This window comes from Aedes aegypti, chromosome 2 (assembly GCF_002204515.2).
Source record: "Aedes aegypti strain LVP_AGWG chromosome 2, AaegL5.0 Primary Assembly, whole genome shotgun sequence".
NCBI classification, from domain to species: Eukaryota; Metazoa; Arthropoda; class Insecta; order Diptera; family Culicidae; genus Aedes; species Aedes aegypti.
Window position 1 is genome coordinate 448351572 of NC_035108.1, and position 19731 is coordinate 448371302.

At 35.1% G+C, this 19731-nt stretch overlaps 1 protein-coding gene across 4 annotated transcripts in view; it reads right to left on the reverse strand.

The window, feature by feature from the left end:
• LOC5569804 overlaps positions 1 to 19731 on the reverse strand; it is an 818297-nt gene that overhangs the window by 77972 nt on the left and 720594 nt on the right. For 2 of the 4 annotated variants that reach the window (XM_021848003.1, XM_021848006.1), the window contains one exon: positions 8885 to 9256. The exons of 1 other annotated variant lie outside the window; for it this stretch is intronic. In XM_021848003.1, the coding sequence (XP_021703695.1) occupies positions 8885 to 9256 (372 nt within the window). The remainder of the gene's footprint in view (positions 1 to 8884; positions 9257 to 19731) is intronic. One more of the 4 variants, XM_021848004.1, reaches the window with a different exon arrangement.

Consider the following 19731-nt stretch of genomic DNA (forward strand, 5'->3'; position numbering starts at 1 on the left):
TATCAAATTCTGTTAGAGATTTGGTTTTATCCATCATTAAAACAAAAAATCCAAGGAGAATAATAAAACAATAATAAAAGTTGATCAAACTTAAATGTTGAATTTAAATTGAAAAACAAAAACAGTACCCTGCAGTTTTTCATATAGAAGATATTCAAATGTTGTATTGATTGTGTTTTGATACTGAACGTTTGCTTCACAAAGTTGAATTAAGATAACACGGGAGACCGTGTTAATTTCCCTATCTTTTGTCTCGCTCTAACAATTTTCACCAAAACTTTGCAGAAGAAAATCTCGAGTTTTAGTGAACCGATGAAACTGTAAATTTTATGAGTTATGCACAACATATACAGAATTATATGGTAAATTTTCCACATCGATATATGGAGTGGTACTTGCAAATGGATAGGGTGATTACATTGACGTCCCGTGCCACACTGTAGCCGTTCCTGAAAAAACGTGATCGAAATTATTTTGACCTTAAAAACATGATTTTTGTACTATAGTGTCTTCGGGAAAGTTTTTCCATTAAATAAACGCTATTTTATGAAAGTATCAATTTGGTGATTAATCCACCTAAAAGTGAGAACGAAATTTTATTTTTCGTATTTATGAATTTAAAAATAAAGTTTATTCGGGAAAGTTTTAGGCAATATTAAAAGGAACAACTTTGCTGAAGACACCATATGCATAGCTTTTGATTTTCATGTACATTTGTGGAGTTTTTCGTGGAACACCCCTAAAAATCACTTTTTTCACAATAACTTGGTTGGATGATTTTGTACAATTTTCAATTAATCTAGTGTTTTTTGTTACATGCCAAAACGCATAATTTTCTCTAAAAGAGCATATTTTTATCTCTCATACTTTTCGAGTTATTGAAAGATTTATATGAAATTTTGCTATTTTTTGACACTAAAAATCATTAGGCTACGCACATTTCCGCAGTCTGAAACTTGCACATCCAATGGTTTGAAACTAATAGAATAAACTATGACATGCAGAGAAAGCCACTTTTAGCCTGACGGTCAAAAGAAAGTCTGAAAAAATGTTTACTTACATGCATAACAAAATTTACACTTACTCACAATACCCTATATTGGCTCAACTTGAATATCTGGCAACCCTGTATCGAATCCTATGCAATCAAAACAATAATGCAATCAATCAACAACAGATCGGAACAATCTGTTCAGATGGGTTTATCACAAACAAACAGACTTATCATCCTACACAGACAAACAGACTAAATTCGTTCACCCATCTAACTTTAGTTGCATATATGAAGAAGGTGGTCAATAAGGGATCCTGGTTCCGACAACTTTTGCTGAATATGATTCTAAGTAACTAAATCAATCGTCAGTATTAGTAAAATAGCGATAATGAAAATTTTTCCACTAAACTAATTGAAAATAATATAGTTTTCGTGTTGATCATTGGAAATCCCTATATTTTGGTGTTATTACAGAAATCATTATTAACAATTATAACATTTATGCATTTTACAACAAATTATCAATTATATGAAAAATACTATTGTCAAAAAGTTTTTGAGTGTTTGTAATTGTTATCTGAAATATTAACCCTACCGGCTGTCATGCGATTTGCCATCACCAGAACTGCATGATTGATGATACGATAGGAGAGGATTTTCTATCAGCGTTTTACAAAACAAAACAACGTAACTGCTGAATTTCAAACCGGTTCAATTCAGTAACATCACTGTTATGGACAAATTTGCTAAACGCTTCGTTCACTAAATCCTCATACGAGGAAGCGTTTAAAACCCTAAAAAATTCTACTAAAGTAATTAAGGATAGTGCTACATAAAAAGTTCGTTTGGATTTTCCGCAAGAACGCCGGGTTCGGATTTTGGCAAGAATTTCATGACGAAATTGCAGAAATTCTACGGTGAAGTATTGAACTACACTTTAACATTGTAGGAATTATTAGAGCATGCATTTAAAAAATCTAATCGAATTTCTATATGAACTGTTGAATTTCCCGCAAGAACTTAATTCATATCTTGTATGGAGAACCTTACAAATTATTTTCAAAACCTTACAAATTCGTTTCAAATGTTATCTGGATCTTCCAGATTTTTGTAAAATGGGGCCTCTAAAATCTGGAATATTCCAGACAAATTTGGAAGATTGGCAACGCTGGATATAAGATATTCAGAATTTTCCTGACAAATTCTCAAAATCTTCCAGAATTGTTAAACATTGGCTTGGCATCCCTGATTGACACCCAGTATATTGCCGTAAGACGTAGTTAACGTCAAAAGAAGAATGAGCACAGAAACAGAAATCGGTCTGCTTTTATAGTGCACTTGCCAACCCAAAAGAATCGTGGGTTCGGTTGCGTAAGAAAGGGGTCGACATTTTCCCAATTTTCGACAGTCTATCGTCGAAAATCAAAAGTTTTCTCCATTTGAGTGTATAAATTTCCCACCAAATGGTGGGAAAATATTGAAAATCTACCAATTAATGGCTGAGTTATTAGCATTCAAAATCTTACATAATTTCGTGACGGTCGCATTATTTTAGATTTTCAATTGACACCCAGTATATTGCCGTAAGACGTAGTTAACGTCAAAAGTGAAATAATGGGAGTCTACCGATTCCTCCTAGAGAGATTCATTTAAAGCACTTGAAATCGTACTAGAAATTCTATGAGTCACATCAAAATGGTCTCCAGGATCGATTTTTTGTTGTAAATTCTTCACAGATTTCAATAAGAAAAAACTCTCATTGTTGTCAATGCAGTTCTTCTTAAAGCTGAGAAGCTAGAAAAGATTTTAATTTCTCTCGGGATTTCTTTGATGAATGCTTTAAAACTTTTCAGCTGAAATAATCCAGAATTTCCTGCAAAAAATCGTTGAATGATTCTCTCCAGGAGGAATTGATAGACTCCCAATATTTTATAAGCAATAACATATGATTCAATTGTTTTTAATGATTTCTCCGAGCAGTTCTCCGCAAACATCTACATTTTTTCCGCAGAAAATCTTCAAGTGCATTTTAGTAATTCTAGAAAATCCTCAATAGATTATTAAAGATATGACTGGATGGTTTTTCAATTACAACTGGAATTTTTTGTAATAAGTACGTAGAGGGCCTTACTGGAGAAATTCTTAAATAATTTCTTAGGCATTTTCTGGCGGAATTTATTAAGAGGTTTTTCTATCAACCTGATAGAAATTGCTTGAGAAATATTCTGGTGAGATCGGATAGCCAAGCGAAACTCCAGATAAATCTGTTGAATATCAACTACAGGATTAGTTTAAATGATTTTATTTGGGAATCTCAGGTGGAACTCAGTGAAAACTGGTAAACTCCTCTACCTCTCTCTTGGAGACAGCACTGAAAAAATATGAAAATAACTCATAAAGAACTCCCTGCAGGAATTCTCGAAGAAATCTCTACAAAGCATGTGGTTAAATACCAAGAAAAGTTCATGGAAGAATCACATGGGATATTCCCAGGATTTGAGGATTTTTTTTACTTAACTATCACTTTTCATGTAATAAATATTTTCCGTATTTCTGAAGAGAAGAGGGCTTCAAATTTCTCAAATGAAGATATCTATTTTTCCGCAATGAAAATTGAAATTTACAAATATCGCTGATTATTGCGTGATATCGTGATTATCGCGACCGACATTACATCTATAAAATAATAATTTACTTGGCCCCCTCAAGGCCCTCTCCAGAAAAAAATCTTTGCTACGCCAATGTCGACAGGTTGTTCTTTAAAAGTATAGGATCTGAGTCCACGGGATAGATTTGAGGAAATCGACACCATCCCTTAATACATATTTTTATGTCTTGTTGAAGATTACTGGAAAACTAGGCCTTCAAACAGGAAGTTGATAAGAATACCTCTAAACCTATACTAGTCAACTATGGAGAACACTAGTTGTGAGAACCTCTACTCAAGAAGTACCGTCGTGCGGGGTGACATTGGTCCATAAGGGTGACTTTGGGCCAAGATTTTTACAGCAAAACCAGAATAATGAAAACAATGTGGCAAGCTTCAAGAATACGTTATAAATAGCCACTGGTCATGGATTAGTTTTTGGCCTCCCATGCTAGTCAAGAGATGGGCCAATGTCACCCCGCACGGCGGTACATCTAACGAGGAAAAATTGTCGCTTCAAGCCGTATACTGCATTTTTTGACTTTCTAGAGTTGATTTGGTAGATTGAATATATTGAAGTTGAAGACATTTCGAAGATGCTAGAATATCTCAAATTTGTCTAGAGAGTTGGACTGCGATTCCAAGATGGTAGAAATAATTATCGACGAAACAATGATGCAGGATACAACTTAACTCACTCAAGTAGCGATCAGCGAGTCAATGGTTTCGATAGACTCCGTTATCCCGTTGGCCGTGGCGAAGGAAGATCCGGACATCAACGGTTCTCAAGAGGTGGTGACAATCGACAATCAGAGGGACGTTACTCAATTGCAATTTCTGCGGTAGAAGGAACAGATGCAATCCAAAGAGGAGCAGAAGCTGATTTTGAGCGATCTCGAGGTAGTATTGAGTATAGAGGTAGGAGTAGGTTAGAAAAATCATTTTTCAAAACTTTAGTAAGATTTTCGAATTTTTATAAGGAGTGTGTAACACTTTTCGATACAGGTAGCCCAATTTGTTTAATTAGAAGTAGCGTTGTTCTTAGTTCAATTCAAATATCAAAATATTCTGATAAAACGTTTTCAGGCCTAAATAATTCTAAAAATTGATATTTTAGGGACATTTGATTCAGAAGTTGTCATTAATAATTATATTTACAAATTACAGTTTAAAATCGTGAGAGATTCTACCATGGAACCGATGTGCATTTTGGGAACGGACTTCATTAGAAGGAATAACTTGTTAGCTGAATATGACGGTGACGCGATAGTGTTTGGAAAGAAGAATGAAGAACATAGGGGAGTTTTGAACGTGCTTGCAACTGAAAATAATTTTCGTCCAGATATCTATGATGTGGAGGTAAGCTCGGGCACTTTCTTGAATACTGATGTGGATCAATTAGATATAGGTGACGCTGGAATTCCTTTTAAATATATTACGGACATCAAATCTCTTTCTAACAATGTATATGAAAACGGAATTAGACCAATAAAACCTAAAAATTTGTATTCTATGAAAATTGAATTGCAAGTCAATAAAACATTCAACTTTCCATTCGTTTATCAAATTCTCAGAAATTAGAAGTTGAATCTCAAATCAATAAGCTTTTACAAGAAGGGGTTATACAAGAAAGCAATTCATCTTACACTAGCAGAATAGTATTAGTGAAGAAGAAAGATAACTCATGGAGGATGTGTGTAGATTATAGGGAGTTAAATAAAATTACGGTTAAAGATAGATATCCAATTCCACATATTGAAGATCATTTAGATAGCTTACGCAATAAGAAATATTTTAGCACGTTAGATCTTAAAAGTGATTATCACCATCTATTAATTGATGAAAGCTCTCAAAAATATACAGCATTTGTGTGTCATTTGGGTCAATTTGAATATAAGAGAGTACCTTTTGGCCTATGGAATGCACCTTCAGCATTTATGAGATTTATTAACACAAAAGATTTGATTAAAAGAGGTATGATAAGAATTTACATTGATGACATTATCATAGCAACCGAAACAATTGAAGAGCATTTAACAGTGATTGAACAGGTTTTTGAAATTTTAGTTGAAAATCTTTTACAATTACAATTGACGCAATGTAAATTTTTAAAATGTAATGTTGAATATCTTGGTTACAATGTCAATTCCGAAGGAATAAGTCCAAGTGAAAAACATGTAGAATGTATAAAAAACTTTCCGATTCCTAAGAATATTCATGACGTGCACAAATTTATTGGATTAGCAAGCTATTTTAGAAAATTTATTTCAAACTTTTCAGTTATTGCAAAGCCTCTTTATGATTTATTTAAAAAGGATAAAAAAGATTTTAGCTTAGGAAAAGAGGAAATGATTGCTTCCGAAATTCTTCGTGAGAAACTTACAGCTGAACCAGTTTTGAAAATGTATTCGCCTTTTACTAGAACTGAGCTACATACTGATGCGAGTGCTCTCGGATTTGGTGGTGTCTTAATGCAAGAACAATCAGATGGGGTTCTACATCCAGTAATGTATTATAGTAAGAGAACAGATTTACATGAATCAAAACTTTACTCTTTTGAACTTGAAACATTAGCAGTAGTGAATAGTATAAAAAGGTTCCACATTTATTTACAGGGCATTAAATTTACCATAGTTATAGATTGCATTGCACTAAAAGAAACCTTAAATAAAAAGGACATAAATGCAAAAATTGCTCGTTGGGAACTTTTCTTATCTGAACACGACTATGACATCATTCATCGTAGCTCTTCTAATATGAAGCATGTAGATGCTTTATCTCGTTTGCCGATTATCTGTGCATTAAGAAATGAAAATAATAACTTTGAAAGAGCTTTATTGGCTAGACAGATGTTAGATTCTAGAATTGAGGAAATAAGAATTCAGTTAGAAAATAGAGAAGACAAAAATTTTGAGTTGCGAGATGGAGTAGTGTATAGGAAAAGCAAAGATAGTAAATTATTATTCTACGTTCCTCAAAACATAATAAACCAAATTTTGAAGATGTATCATGACGACTTTAGACATTTTGGAGTTGAAAAAGTTTACGATTTAATCAATAAATCTTATTGGTTTCCGAACATGCAAGAGCAAATTAAAAAATATATTAATAACTGTTTGAAATGTATCATATATTCCAAGAAAAACTTTGAAAAGGATGGTAATTTGAATATAGTTGAAAAAGGAAGTACACCTTTTCATACGATACATATTGATCATTATGGACCAGTAACTCTTAGGAATTGTAATTACAAATATATTTTTGTTATAGTGGACGCTTTTACAAAATATTTAAAATTATATCCTTGTAAAACTACAAATACGAGTGAAGCAATTAAACATCTTAAACATTATTTCAATGCATATTCTATACCTGAACAAATTATTTCGGATCGTGGCAGTTGTTTCACTTCCAATAGTTTTAAAGAATTTAATAGCGAAAATGAAGTAAAATATATTTTGATAGCTACTGCATGTCCAAGAGCAAACGGACAGGTAGAACGATTTAACAGGATTTTGACTCCAGTAATAGCTAAACTAGTTGAAAGCAATCCTACAAAAGGTTTCGGTCCAATTTTGTCAGATGCAGAACATTTTATAAATAATACTTTTTGCCGATCGATAGGAAACTCTCCTTCGCAATTACTGTGTGGAGTTAATCAAAAGAAATTGAATATTAATATGATTGAGAAAAGCATTAACGAAAACAAAGACATTTAAAGAGATTTGATCAAAGTAAGAGAAAAAGCTATTGCTATAAACAAGGCACTACAAATTTACAATAAAAAGAAATGATTCTGAATGTAGAATTAACACACAGTATCAAGTAGGTGATCTAGTTTATATACCACATCATGCTCTACCCGGAAGTTCATCTAAATTACAAGCACAGTTCAAAGGTCCTTATATTGTCGAAAAAAACGCTCCCTAATAATCGTTATGTTGTGAGTGATATTGACGGTATTCAGCTAACGCGTTTACCTTTCACAGGAATTTTCAATCCTGTTAATATGAAGTTATGGGATATGTAAAATGAATTAAATGCACATCGGGGCGATGTGGATGTCAGGATGGCCGAGCTGTAGGAGATTGAAGTAGGCAATACAATCATTAGGAAGGTCATAGTAGGCTTTCAATAGCAAATTAGGATCATTTCGATGTATGACAGTCATTAATCCTCGAGACGCCAAATAAACAAGACCATTTATAAGAAGCTCTCTGTATTTTGTACTTCAAATGTTAGAATGATCGAATCGCTATAAATTCGGCTCCGTCAAGCCAGATGGCATTTGAGTCTATTTAATATATTATTAAGTAAATAAATGTGTATCATCAAATACAGCAGTACATTTTCATGAACCCCAGGTATCCGAGACGAATCATCATTAAATACCTATATATAGAAGGTGAGCAAAAAATCGACGATAACGACAATAATGATTTGATTGTTACTACGAATGTCGGATTACCTTGTGGTTTTCAACAAGTTCATGGGTGTACAATTAACTTCGAATGTGTGTAATTTGGCGACGGTTAGCCTAAACTTTTTTGAACTAACATTTGACCCATTTACGAAAACGAACCTTCAATATAACCCTCATTAAACTAGACCACGCGTGCACAATTCGAAATTGAACTTCAAATTATCAATTCAAAAAAGCTTTCAAAGCCGATTAATGCCTACTTTAAAAGTTCGAATGATCGAATAATGCAGACCATCCATCCATACCCCCCACAAACCCATGTCTCTCTCTCTCGGCCTCGAAAATGAAGTGTAACATTGTTGCGAAACGCCCCGTCGTCGTCTTCGTCGACGTCGTCCACCCGCCCAGACCAATTTGCAACAACAAGTAACATGCAATCTACCCGAGCAGGAAGGAATAAGTCGTACCTATCTATGCATACCATATTTTGGAATTCATTTATATTAAGGATTTGTTAAGTAATTAAGGTATTATTAAAACCTCAAATTGGTATTATTATGGCATTAAAATTATCGATTAAAATAATCAATAATACCTTAGTGAAGTATAAGTAAACTATTGAGGACTGCTTGATGTAGTAAACTACTAAACAAAAGTGTAGAATTTCACTTTTCAGTACCTTAATGTAGTATTCTGCCGCAATTATCTCTTACTCGGGCAGTCATGCGCAAGAGACAATAGCCATCCGCGGAGCGGAGCGCAACAAGGAACTTAACAAGCAAAAAAACATATCTACAACTGGCATAAGGCCTGCACTCACCTCGATCCGGTTGATCTTGAGATTGCTCATCACTTTCTCCGCCTTCCGACTGCTGCTGCTGTTGGTGTTGATTCCGCCGACGCCGCTAACAGTGCCCTGAAGGTGGCGCGATGACGGAGTCGTTGACGAATGATGGTGATGGAGGTGCTGTTGTTGCTGCTGAGACTTGTGATACAGCTGATGATGGCTGTTGGAACTGCTGCCACTGACACTACCGTGATGATGATGATGATGATTGTGATGATAGTGATGCAGATAGTGCGGATTCTTCACCACAGTTTTGGGTGTCTTTGCGAAGATTTCGTCACGCACGAGCGTTTCGGCATGCAGCACTAACCTTTGGATCGTTGGACTCGTTGCATATTGCTGCTGCTGTTGATCGGTCGAACAGTTGATCGATTTCGCGATTGATCCGCACGAATATGATGAATGAATGGATGAACGAACCGAAAATGAAACAAAAATAACGAGATATAAATCAGAAAACAGCGAATCGCAGAGAAACGGATAATATCGAGTAATTAGTAGCGCTAGATAAGATTGGACCTCGCCGACCCGAACCAACGCGACTACACGGTACACTTTAGTTGCAGCAGCAACAAATTCGACAAGAGTGCAACTCGCGAGGCGACGGCAAATGGAACGACCAGGCAGATATAACAAGCCGGAGTCGGTTTCTCAGTACCTAGATGACGTGAGTTCACGTTATATCTAATAAATAACAATTATTGACGAAAAACACCACACAACGAGAAGAAACAAAAAAAAAAACGATCCACTCTGAAACAGCTGGTTTCGCGACGTCGTTGGCAATTGCAGTCGCGCGCGATTCAGTAGCCCAACGGTCTGTTGTTGTGTGTCAATTGCGAACCGAGTCGAGACTGAAGACGTGGGGAGCGGTTGCGAGTCGAGTTACCCCCAAGAAGACAGCGAAAACCGCGAAAACTTGGCTCCGCTGTGTTGGATTGGAAGTGCAAGTAGTGGATGTAGAAGAGATATCTCGCGAGCTCGATAAAGAGATATCAAGATTGCGATACCAGCAGAGCAGAGCCGGGGTACCAACCGCTGCTAGGTGACAGTGGGCTGAGAAGTGATAAGACGAGATGGGAAGGATAACGTGACTAGAATTTGCTAGCTTCGTATATCTCAGAGGTATTTAGCATTTGTTTGATTCTGCTTTTAAGCAAAGCTAACCTGTTTCATTCTTAGTGCACTGTAGACCCATTCAGTTTTTATTCACTCTCAATTCTGACTCGACTCACTGTCAACTCAGTCATGGAAATGTTTGCATCACAAAGCACCTCACAACTGTAAATCAACGCATTACAATCATGACAGACTCGCGAACAAGCTTGAGGTGAGTGAGTTCGCACCCATCTGCTCGGCAGAACTTATCAAAAGGAATAGCAAAAATTCATGAAAATCTACTCGCGACTAACCGAACAAGGTGTGATTTCTTATGGGTTTGACAGGTTTTGACAAACAAATAAATTGTATATCCATCAAATAGACAGTGAACTTCCAGTTTGTTGCGAAAATCCTTGAAATCCAGAAATCTCCGAGGGAAAATAGCTTTTTCCCCCAAACCTTAAATGACTCTGAACAGCTCAATACAAGTTCACGAATTAATTTACTATCTTCGTTTACTCGCGAGCACGACAGTTGCGAGTAAATCAGCACTCTGATGCTCGCGAACATTTCGTTTTGTTTTTGTTTCGGTTCAGCAGACATGTTCGCCACTTTCCATCACTGTTTCTTATTATTCTTCTTCTTCTTCTTCTTCTTCTTCTTCTTCTTCTTCTTCTTGGCATTAACGTCTTCACTGGGACAGAGCCTGCTTCTCAGCTTAGTGTTCAATGAGCACTTCCACAGTTATTAAGTGAGAGCTTCCTTTGTCTTAGTTGCTATTTTTCGCATTCGTATATCGTGTGGCAGGTACGATTACACTCTATGCCCAGGGAAGTCAAGAAAATTTCCATTACGAAAAGATTCTGGACCGACCGGGAATCGAACCCAGACACCTTCAGCATGGCTTTGCTTTGTAGTCGCGGACTCTAACCACTCGGCTAAGGAAGTCCCTCATTAATCGATTCTCTCTTTCGCTAATAAGTTCGAGAGAATAAAGGTAATTCTTAATGTGTCTTATTCATGAAGCAAGATGTAATGATAATAAATCTTCGGCTGTCTAGTGGAATATCTATAAGTGAATGAAAAAACAAATATAGTACTATACCGCTGAATTCCACTAGAGTTTGTATCCTTTGACAGATACGCGTATTTCGACCTCAACTGTAAGGCCGTCGTGTACTAGACTCGCGTAACTGTCAAAGGATGCAAACTCTAGTGGAATTAAATGGTATAGTACTACATTCGGTTTTTCATGTACTTAAAATGTAATGATTTTTTCATCCTACAGTACAAAAACATGTTACGAAATGTAAATCAGTTTTTTTTTGCAATGATGCAAAGACAACAACGATGAACAGAAATCAATCAATGCAGATCATCCCTTATGAAGAATCAAAGACGAATTCGATTCATGATATCCACACATACTCGATGAATCCAAGCTTCCGAGTTATTATTTGATTTTTTACTCGCTTACAAATCGAGTTCTATTAGATGCCCTTTGCTTTTTTAGCTTCATTTAGAGCCATATTGGACTCACTCTCACTCACTCTCAACAAGCGTTGCGAAAATCTCAAATTCTCATATTTCACGCTCACGCAACTCAACAGTAAAACATTATGCGTGAGTTGGCTCATCTGTTCGACTCATTGGATTCATTTTTTTCTGCTAGAAATATAACAAACCATTCTAATATAAACAAAAACATGGGCATTTGACGCTTTTCCAATGAGTTTTTTGACAGATTCATTTTTGAGGGAATCACTGTCAGCAAACGATTCTGAATCAAAATCTCATGCGTTTGTTTTGAGAAGGTAAAATCATATGAGTTTACTCTCTCGGGAGAACTCAATGATTCAGATTTGAGTGTGAGCCTACCAATACTACTCTCAACATTTTTTCACTAATTATCCACTCATGCTCAATTTGCTCAAGATCATTTTCGACTCAACATATCATTCGGCACATTCAACTTTCCATCTCAATCCATTTTCAACTAGTTTTCTTAGATAATTTTTGATAAATTTCTTAGTGTAATTTCAGTTTTTGTTTGTCTCATTAACATATCTACATAACTTAGACTGTTTCTCAACTCATGCTCGCTTCAATCCAGATTCAATTTGGTTCTACGAATCATTCCTCGAGTCGTTCTTGGATAATCCTTGACTTATGCTTGACGAACTCCCAACGCACTCTTGATCCTGGCTAACTTTTGGATCGCTCTCAATTTAAACTCGTTTTCCTCTCTCACGCTTTTCACAATCTTAACAAGGAATTGGAAAACAAAGAAAATTGAGCATATCTCATATGTCTCACTGTCTGCAACAATCATGATCGATAGTAAATCATGCGAGTCCGTTTATCATTGACTGCTAAACTGCCCATAAAGGCATAACTGTCCCATATGGAATAAGTAGGCATTGAGCAAACAGCGCTCAAAGTTTGAAGTTTGCATTTTCATACAAATGTTTATAATTTTCTAGTGAAATTTTGAATGCAATGTTCATTTAGCTCCACCACACAGAATACTTAATTTGCTAATAATGATCAGTAAAATATATAAAGTTGAACATAATTCCAGTTTTGCAGTTGCTTTTGGGGTTCAAAGTTCATATAGAGACTGTTATGCCTTTATTTTTCAATATGGGACTGCATCAGCTTCATATTTTTCCACAACATTTTCAAACAAAGTGTCTAAATTTTCATATGCCTAGTGAAGTGCATATTAGAACATGAATGTTGCGATGAAAAAACGTGTTGGTTCGAAAATCAATATAGGACAGTTATGCTTCTATGGGCAGTCAAGCTATGATCAAATCGAGCGGCTGACACTGCTTGACACCCTTTTAAACATGTTCCAACTTCAACATGAGAGAAGAGGATACTACTGACAAATCCCATATCAAATCGATCAGTCCCAGAACTTGACCATCTTCGATTCGCAGTAAATTGTGCACGTGTTTTCGGTATGGTAGAATAAAAGTTTTCCATAGATAAATTGATCATTTAATTGACTCAAGAATAACTTTTGAAAATGACGTATGAGTTTTTGCATGCAATTTTTTTTAATTTATAGTTCCGAAACTGTTGGTTTTAGGCAAAAATGGTCTATGGAGAAGTTATGGTGAATCGTTTGGATAACAAGAAAAAACGATACACTGAGAAAAAAAATCTTTTTAACATGAAAAACTGAAGTATAAAACATTAATTTTAAATTACACAAATACCCCATTAATATTTTTTCAAATTTTGATTTTTTGCAATAAACTTGAAATAACTTGATAGGAAACAGATGTTTGGGACAAAGTTTCATGATGGAAATTTTTTAATAAAACAGTTTTCCTATAAACAATGTGTGGTCGATTTTCATATTTTTTTCGTTTAGATGATAAAATAAGATACTTGAAATCATTCTAAACCATATTGATTATGATCAACTCTCTAACAGTAACCATTTTCGAGTTATTTCTAGTTTTATGCAAAAATGTATTTTAAAAATAATAAAATACCGTAATCCGGGGTAACATTGATCATTTTTTTGAATATTTCTTAAATATTTCGTTTGAAAAAGCAAATGTTGCAAATTTTATATGTTTAAAACAAGTACTGCCACCCATAGCTCGTGACTATATACTGCGTTTTGTTTTTTGAAAGATTTAAGCATGTTTAAAAAAATGTTTTAGGTGATTTTTTGATTTATGGGGTAACATTGATCACCTATGAAAACAACGTTCGGAAATATTGAAAATATCGTTAGTTACTCAAATCATGGCTCCCGAAGCCGAATATGAAGGCCAAACGCTTACAAGTCATTTATTTTTTGAGTTATTTTTAAAATAAAACCACGGAATACGCCTAAAGGTAGGCAATTTCCTAGGGGAATTATATGTTCCTTACAGTAATTCGTTATTGTTGCCTAATTTATCATACTTATGAAAGTTTTGACAACGGAATCGTTTTTGGCGATGCCATTTTTAGTAAGAACCGCATTTTCCTTGCTCATATCGTTTGCAGAACTTATGTGAGACATGAATCTTCGGTAATGTCATCCTTACCCATTGAAATCATTGTTTCGAAAAGTTAACAAATTTACGCATAATGTAAACGCAATTTTCGCAAAAATCCTCACTTACATTAGCTAATGAATATAAGAAAGAGAAGCATCATTCGTGATTTGGAAATGTTCCATCAATAAATGATGATACGAACTTTTTTCGAGATGAGTCATTCCGATCAATGTTACCCCGCTGATCAATGATACCCCGGATTACGGTAGCTCATTTTCATTTGTTATTCACGAATATCTATCAAGAACAATAGGTTTTCGAGGATTTTAGCCATTTGTCTCTACTTTCTGATTTTTCTTGAAGGAGAATCGCGAATAACAAAAGGAAATAGTCTATTTTATTATCGAATTGTTGATTTTTTGCAATAAACTTGAAATAACTTGAAAATCGCTACTTATAGAAAAGTGATCATGATAGTCACTATGGTTATGAACAACTTCAAGATCTTATTGCGTCATCAAAACGTATTTATTTCGACAAACAATATGATCGATTTTTGTATGGAAATCACTTATTCTACCAAAATGTGATGATCTTTTCGACTCATTCTGGATGGAATTCGTCTCATGTTGCCAGCTTTTCGTGGGTTATTGATGTTAGAGGAATAAATCTAAAATTGATATATTTTTTCCCTTATCTTAAATTCAACTCAGCTTTTACATATTCTCGACCACCAAATAAAATTTTCTCAACTCATCCACTCAATTTTGCCATACTTCAGACTTTAGACGTTCCGCTCTAAACCAACTCGATTTTTCACTTTTGGACCGTTCAATTCCGGATTTATAAAACGGCGTAAGTAAGACTTTTAACTTTCGCAACCTAACCGCTACTTTTACCGCTCCGTTGTATAGAGAGACAAAGTGACTTAACCTCGAATCAAAACAAAACACTACTTGAGTCGATTATACACTGGTACAAAAACGTTACAAGTAACTGAATAAAATGGCTTATAATTTTGTCATAAAATTTATATGGATTTTAATAGAAATTACCTACTTTTTAATGCGAGCTGATTGTATGCAACACTTAAGCAATTTACACGGCGAAAAAATGTTAAAAAATTAATTAATTTAAAAACAGTTTTAGAAGATATTTTGTGGTTTTTCATAATTAGTTTTCTCAAAACCTAAGTCACTTTTTACGTCGATTTGAAAAAGTAATCGAGACTTATTGTCGGCTTCTTCACGACTTGGAAAATATTTTCCTCCAGTTATGCACTCACTCTTGTCACAACATCAACTTACGGTCAAGTCGTTACTTTCTCCTTCCATCAACATGCTCTTTACTCATTAGTTACAATATAGACTCACTCTTTTCTCTTTTTTGACTCACCCTGAACTCAAAATTCCCTCATGTACTTTTGTTTCAATCATTTAGCCTACTTTCGACTTGATCTTACTCTCAATCTCAACATACATTAAAACAAGCATGTGCTAGAATAAGGGCGTAAGTCGCATGATCGATTTCTCTTCATCGATCCTCACTTCTGTAAATAAAGGTGACAAGATGCGGGTTTGTTGGCATTTTTTCACTTTAGACCGATTGGCAGCGATGCAATCTTGCGTCCTGAGGTGAAAAAATGCTGACAAATATTGAATCAGCTGACTCCTAAATTTGCAAGATTTCAAAATAGTTATAAATAAATTTACGAGCTGTTTGGTGTAGAATCTATAAAATAAATGAAAACCGTATTTAACCTATCTATTATACTATGAGACGGCTTTACAATTGAAGTCGAAATACGCGTATCTGGATACAAACTCTAGTGGAATTAAATGGTATAGTGCTGGTACTAAATTCGGTTTTCCTTTTTTAGAAAATAGTTACCAGCGTTTTCTGCTGAGAGTTCGACTGTATTTTCAATGATTGATGAAATATCGACAACGCAGTCTTTTTTGTTAAAAATGAGTTTTATTATTTAACCCGACGTTTCGACGCAGAAGAAGACGCCATACCTGCGTCGGAACGTCGGGTTAAATATTATGCGTTGCAAGAAAAATTTTGATTCGCGGAAAATCCAGAGCTATTGATCATCAAAATTTTCCCCCAAAATTATCATAGTCACCGATGACTTTGAAGCGGTTTATGTTGCATCTGCTGTCACCGTGAAATGTATGATTTCAATGGATTTCATTGAATTCCTCGGTTTTCACATGAATTTTGCGTGAAAGATACTAGACCATGGAGATTTCGCTAATTTAGAACCCTTAAATATAAAAGCACCAATACCATTGTTAATCGCTCATTGTTGTTTGTCTTCGACTCAATCTGTTTGAATCTTAAATACAGCTTCATGTGAGACGCAAATTGATACCGCGTGAATAAAAATTACGTGGAGGAACCACTGGGAACCGTTCTGATAAATTGAACACAACTCCTCATGTGAAATGTGATTTCTAACTACATTGGTCTCGAACGTTGTAACCCATGGTTAAACAGGATAAACAGTATTCGAGCATCTACGAATCATGATTCACATCCATCAAAGGTTTTAATTTTGTAGAATCAGAGAATGTTGTTAAAATATGTTGGTCTAACAACATTCCGAACATCACATACCGTTTGGTGCAAATTGTCAATGAGTTGAATTGTGCTTCAAACCGCAGTAGCTTACTTTGGTTCATTTCCTCTATGCGGGGATTGCTCACTGCGCGTTATTTCCGCGAAGCAATCCAAATTTTTAAATTTCCCCGCAATAATAAAACTCGTTATTAACAAAAAAAAGACTGCGTTGCCGATATTTCATCAACCATAATTACCAGCGGTATACGAGAGAAACTTCGGTTTGAAAAGACTTTTCACATATTATTCTAGATTTACTATTTCAAGACTAACAATTCAAAAGGCCTCATCTCCAAAAAGTAAACAATGAGAAAAATGCAATCTTGTTTTGTCAAACAATAAATCAAATTTCAATTATGAATTTAAGCATTGTATGTTATTTTATCGTCCTGAAAGTCGATAGATAAACTGATTTATAGCTATGAATATTCATTACTATCGTTTTAGCAAAAAATCCTGCTAAAAAAACGAGTAAAAGGAAATGAGGCTTTTATTTCACCAAAAGCTGTGCAGCCCTTTTCATTTGTGGCCATAGACGCCGGCCGACGCTGATGAGGCCTGTGAGTTGACGCCTTTGTTTACTCTAAAATGTGTTGAGGCCTTCTAGTTCTGGCTTGTTCTTTCATCATCTTCTGATGTGGCCTTTTGAAAATCATTTAAAATTGATGATGAAATAAGAAATTTGAAGTGTAGAAGAGTGTTAAGTGGTGAAGTTAAGTACATGGAGATCCCTGCAGCAAAAGAAGATTCGTGCGGTCGAATAAATATGTGATTGATTGAACCCTTCCTCATCCATGAACATTATGTATGTGCTACGCGAGTTTGTCGTCGAGAAAATGTATGGAAATATTGGTTCAATTGAAATAATATTGCAATTGAACGTTATTTTTCATGGAATTGAAACCAAATCGTGTTTTTGTTGATTGTCTGTCAAGTACAGACAGGCTGACACAGGTATTATTAGGTAGTATGATACAAAATACATGTCTACAGGAACCCGATAATGTTCGCCGTTTAGACAACCACTGTATAAAATAATACAAGGAGCAGTCGTTCCGTAGTATAACCTGCATCTTCTTAGTGAGTTTGGAACGTTTGTCGCAATCTACATTGCAATTTTTATGTTTGTTTAACAGGCCTCAACTCGGTTTCCGTCAGATATAGAAATGAGGCCTTTTTGAGAAAAGGCCGCATTTGCGATGAATATCCTGATTAGCGGAAAATGAGATGGGGCCTTTTAGAAAAATGTTATTTTTTCAACTTTTTTGCATATTTTTAAATGACTATTGAGCGGTTCCATTTGAATTCGAATGTCGGTTTACATTTGTATTTTTTGATTTGGATGAAATTTTGCACATACTTTCTTTATGCCCAAAAATGCCTTTTTGCATCATCGGCTCGCCATTTTGACTCTAGCCTTGCTTTTGAGAAGGGCCTAAGAAAAAACTCCTTAATAATTTTCAAAAAATCATAACTTAGAAACGGTTTGTCCGATCAGTTTGGTGCCTTCCGCAAAGTTTTAGGTTATTGTTGGGACTATCTGGAAAAAAATATAGACTGTAAAAAAAATGTTGTAATTTTTTATATATCGAAAATAAAGCTTAAAAATCAATTTTCTCAAAAATCGTATTTTTGATTTTTTTTTTTATATGTAAAAGTAGACAAAAAATGAAGTCTTTTGCACAGTGGGTCAAGATGGAGAAATCATGGACAAAAAAGTTATTTTTTGTCTACTTTAACATATAAAAAAAAATCAAAAATACGATTTTTGAGAAAATTGATTTTTAAGCTTTATTTTCGATATATAAAAAATTACAACATTTTTTTTACAGTGTATATTTTTTTCCAGATAGTCCCAACAATAACCTAAAACTTTGCGGAAGGCACCAAACTGATCGGACAAACCGTTTCTAAGTTATAATTTTTTGAATATTATTAAGGATTTTTTTCTTAGGCCCTTCTCAAAAGTAAGGCTAGAGTCAAAATGGCGAGCCGATGATGCAGAAAGGCATTTTTGGGCATAAAGAAAGCATGTGCAAAATTTCATCCAAATCAAAATATATAAAAATGAAATTTGGGAAAAAAGTCGTCATTTTCTGTGGAACCGCTCTATTGTATGTTTTAGTAAGAATAGGCTCTTATACACTGAAATCAGCAGAAAACCTATTTGTTAACATTTTGGACTTGAGGCCTTTTCAATTGTTGGTCTTGGTTTAGCTCAAAACATAGGGGCGGTCCATTAATTACGTAAGGGGTTATGGGGGGAGGGGGGGGGGGTTTGAGATTCCTTACGCGCCATACAAAATATTTTTAATTTTCATACAAAAAATCTTACCACGGGGGGAGGGGGGGGGGGGGGTTGAAAAACCACCAAAATTGTCTTACGTAATTAATGGACCGTCCCATAAAGTGAAGTATTGGACAAAACATTTGCAACTTTTTCAATTTTCCAAACAAAATGACCAACTCTGGTAAGCTAGATCTCAGTTATTCATGAACCAATTTTAATGAAATTTTCACAGAACATCAGACATAACTTGAATTTTAACATATGTTTTTGATTGATTTTTCCAATCACGAGTTCAAAAGCAGTAACGGTTTAACTGAAGTGAATATTTTTTTACGATTTTTTATAATTGACATAATTAAACACATTGAAGGAATAGCTTCAGGGTATTTTTTTTTTTTTTAAGGCACTCCGTGCTCGTGGCCACTACTGTGCCGGATTCTGTTCGTCTGTATCTGCTATACCGATACTGATCTATTTTTAACTAATCTATATTTACATCTGCTTTCACTCTCTTCTACTCTTTTACTCTCACACCGAGCAGGTAGGAGAGAGCTCTGCTGTTCAGTCCAATCGATTTCCATAAGCCATAGTCCTTTGCTCTTGCGGTGGTTCATTTTGCCGTGTTCCTAAGTCGTTTAAGGCTAGCTGCCTACGAAGAGGGTCAGTTTGTCTCAGTCACCATCTGATACTGACCGAGAATGGATGTGCTCCCCCAAAGCACGGTCCTCCGTGCGGCGTCTTCTGGTGGCTGGACAGGTTTTTTTGTGGAGGGGCTGGGAATTGAATCCATGACCTTC